The sequence below is a fragment of the Otolemur garnettii genome, unplaced genomic scaffold, assembly GCF_000181295.1.
Source record: "Otolemur garnettii isolate 467f Iridium unplaced genomic scaffold, OtoGar3 scaffold00212, whole genome shotgun sequence".
In the NCBI taxonomy this organism is placed as follows: domain Eukaryota; kingdom Metazoa; phylum Chordata; class Mammalia; order Primates; family Galagidae; genus Otolemur; species Otolemur garnettii.
Window position 1 is genome coordinate 1,613,508 of NW_003852607.1, and position 3,461 is coordinate 1,616,968.

Sequence of the window (3,461 nt, forward strand, 5' to 3'; positions counted from 1 at the left end):
CGCCTTAGCCACTTGAGCCACAGGCGCCGAGCCAGCCGTCATTGTTTCTGGCAGGCCCGGGCTGGATTTGAACCCACCAGCTCAGTGTAAAGCTTAGCCTTAGCCACTTGAGCCACAAGTGTCAAGCCACGCCTAGGTATTTTTTTTGTTGTTGTAGTTGTCATTGTTTATCAGGCCCCAGCCTGGTTTGAAACTGCCTGCCCCTATGTATGTGGCCAGCACCCTGACCCATGAGCTAGAGCCTTGATTACTTGTTTTTGTTTTTTTTTTATTTTTATTTATTTTTATTTTATTTTATTTTTTATTTTTTGAGACAGAGCCTCAAGCTGTCCCCCTGGGTAAAGTGCTGTGGCATCACAGCTCACAGCAACCTCCAACTCCTGGGCTCAAGCCAGTCTCCTGCCTCAGCTTCCCAAGTAGCTGGGACCACAGGTGCCCGCCACAACACCCGGCTGTTTTTTGGTTGCAGCCATCATTGTTGTTTGGCAGGCCGGGCTGGATTTGAACCTGCCACCTTAGGTATATGTGGCTGGCACCTTAGCCACTTGAGCCACAGGGGCCGAGCCAATTACTTGTTTTTGTAACAGCAGGAATCTTCTTTCCTGACCTGACTGTTCACTCCATTTGGGAGGAAGGGAATGAGCCCTGGTCTGTGGAGCATGAAGTGAAAACAGCCACAAATTCAATCCAGGGTGAATGGATCAAAGATGTGCACTCAGGTAAGAACACAGGTAGGCACAGTGGAAGCCACACTAGTAAACATTATGTGGGAAAGTCTTCAAGTGGGGTTTCTGTGGTTGAACAAAAGATTAACTATTGGCTGTGCACCCACAGTTCAGTGGTTAGGGTGCTGGCCACGTATATTGGGGTTGGTGGGTTCCAGCCCAGCCCAGGCCAGCTAAACAACAATGACAACTACAACCAAAAAATAGCCGGGCATTGTGGCAGGCGCCTGTAGTCTCAGCTGCTTGGGAGGCTGAGGCAAGAGAATTGCTCAAGCCCAAGAGTTTAGGTTGCTGTGAGCTGTGACACCACGGCACTCTACCCAGGGTGATAGCTTGAGACTCTGTCTCAAAAAAAAAAAGATTACTATGAGCTCTAGGCAGGAATCTTTGTCTCAGCTTACCACTCTGTTCCTTAGACATGGAATAGTTTATTTTTCTCTAGTGGTGCTGCAGGTCAAACTGAGACCAAGGCAAATTTTTTATTTTATTAAACAAAACCTCTGTAAATGCTGTGATCCTCTGTCTGTGTGTGACACAGCGAGGGCCGTTTCCAAGGGGTCTCTTTCCGCTGTGGTGTGTCCTATACTTGTTTCCATCTGGTGCTCAGTTCTCGGTCCATAGAGGTCATAGCTAAGGCTACCAAAGACCTACTGCCTTGACCTCTTCAGGTTACATCCCATTTCCTGTACTGGAAGACCTAATCAGGACATGGGAAAGAAAACACTTTCTTTGCATCTGGGGCTAGGAAACAGCACATAGCTGTCTGCAGCCCTTTCTGCTTGATCAGCTCAGTTTGAGATAAAAGAAAGCCAAAGTGATTTTCCTGTTCTCCCCTGCCACTCAACACACAATGTCTCTCTTCTGATCAGCAAAATGTGTTGGGTTTCTCTCCACCAACAATCAGTTTTTGGTGGCCATCAAAGGGTTTCCTGTACTTCATTTCTGACCCTGTCTACCTGGAGTTAGAGTCAGATCCCACTGGATGGGGGCTGTGACCCCAAGCCTGCTCACCACCTCATACTCCACTCATAAGTAGTAGGTTGTCACCTGTTTTTCTGACCAGCTAACTGTAAGTTAGAGGTGCCTTGAAGCCCTGCTCAAGGTATATTTGCTGGGCTAGCTTACAGCCCTCAGCAACATACTTTCTGTGCCTGTGATTCATTATAAGGGACATTTGAGGGGGATACAGATGAACAGCCAGATGAAGAAACTCATAGGCCAAGGCTTGTTAAAGCTTTACTTGGTGACCCACCGTCACGCACATCCATGTGTTCAGTATTTGAAATTTCTCCTAACCCTGGGATGGAAGGGATTCTTATGGAAGTGTCATCACGTGGGCATGACTGATGTTCACTCAGGATCCAGCCCTCTCCCCTTCCTGGAGGATGTTGGTTGAGGCTGAAAGTTTCAGGCTTCTAATCATATCTGTGTGCTTCTGGTGACCAGCACTTATGCATGACATCATAAAGGTAGCCTCACTAAAACATATCCCAATACTGCCACTCAGGAAATTCCAAAGTGTTAGGACCCTCTGTGAGGAAGCTGGGAAGCGACCAGTATATATGGTTCTTATTTCACAAGTCTTTGAGCCACTCTTCATTTCTGCTTTTTTTTTGAAATAGAGTCTCACTCTGTCCCTTAGATAGAGTGCTGTCACATCATAGCTCACAGCAACCTCAAACTCTTGGGCTTAAGAGATTCTCTTGCCTCAGCCTCCCAAGTGGCTGGAACTATAGGTACCTACCACAACATCAGGGTAGTTTTCCTCTTTCTATGAGAGATGGGGTCTCCCTCTTGCTCAGGCTGGTCTGGAATTCCTGAGCTCAAGCAATCCACCTGCCTCAGGCTCCCACAGTGCAAGGATTACAGGCAAGAGCCATAGGGTCCAGCCTTCAGTTCCGCTTTATCCATACCTTCTGTTGTGTAAGAGGGAACTAGATTGGCTCTTTTGAGATTATTTCTTAGCACAGGGAAAAGTCAGTGGGCAGACAGGTCCAGCATAGGATCCCCAGTTTCACATTGGGAGCCTTGTTCACTGGAATGATGGGAGTCCTTCCTGGTCCTTTCTCATTTGTTACAGACACCACTACTCTCCTCTTGTACATTATGTATTATAAATGAAGCCGTTTTTTCTATATTTAATCATCTCTTTTACTACTGTATATGCTTTTCTTTGTCTTTGTTTCCTATCTGGAGTGCATGGAGCTGCTGTATCAGAGAATGTCCACTGACTAATATATGTTGTGAGATCTCTTTGTTTACTACAGAACTTTTATCAAGCAAGCATTTCTTTAAAACCTCTGGAGACTACAACATCTTTTATGTAGTAATTTAATATTTTTATTTGAAGCAGTGTCTCGCTTTGTTGCCTAGGCTAGAGTGCAGTGGCATCAACCTTGTTCACAGCAACCTCAAACTCCTATCTCAAACCATTCACTTGTCTCAGTCTCTGGAGTAGCTGGAAACTTCACCTGCCACTACATCCAGATAATTTTTCTATTTTTAGTAGAGATGGTGACTCACTTTTGCTCAGGCTGGTCTGGAACTCCTGAGCTCAAGCAGTACACCCAACTTGGCCTCTCAGAGTGCTGGGGATACAGATGTGAGCCACCTTGCATTCCAGAAATCATTCCCATTTCATCATGCTATGTGATTATTTTCAGTGTGCTGCTGAAAATTTGTCCTATAGTAATTTGTTCAGGATTTTTCTGTTTGTTTAATCAGGGTTATTGCTGT

At 45.7% G+C, this 3,461-nt stretch overlaps 1 protein-coding gene across 1 annotated transcript in view; it reads left to right on the top strand.

The window, feature by feature from the left end:
- The window catches only part of LOC100945328 (zinc finger protein 665-like), a 10,265-nt gene that overhangs the window by 1,264 nt on the left and 5,540 nt on the right, over nt 1–3,461 (top strand). Inside the window, exon 2 of the mRNA XM_023507956.1 lies at nt 588–719. Coding sequence (XP_023363724.1) covers nt 588–719 — 132 coding nt within the window. The remainder of the gene's footprint in view (nt 1–587; nt 720–3,461) is intronic.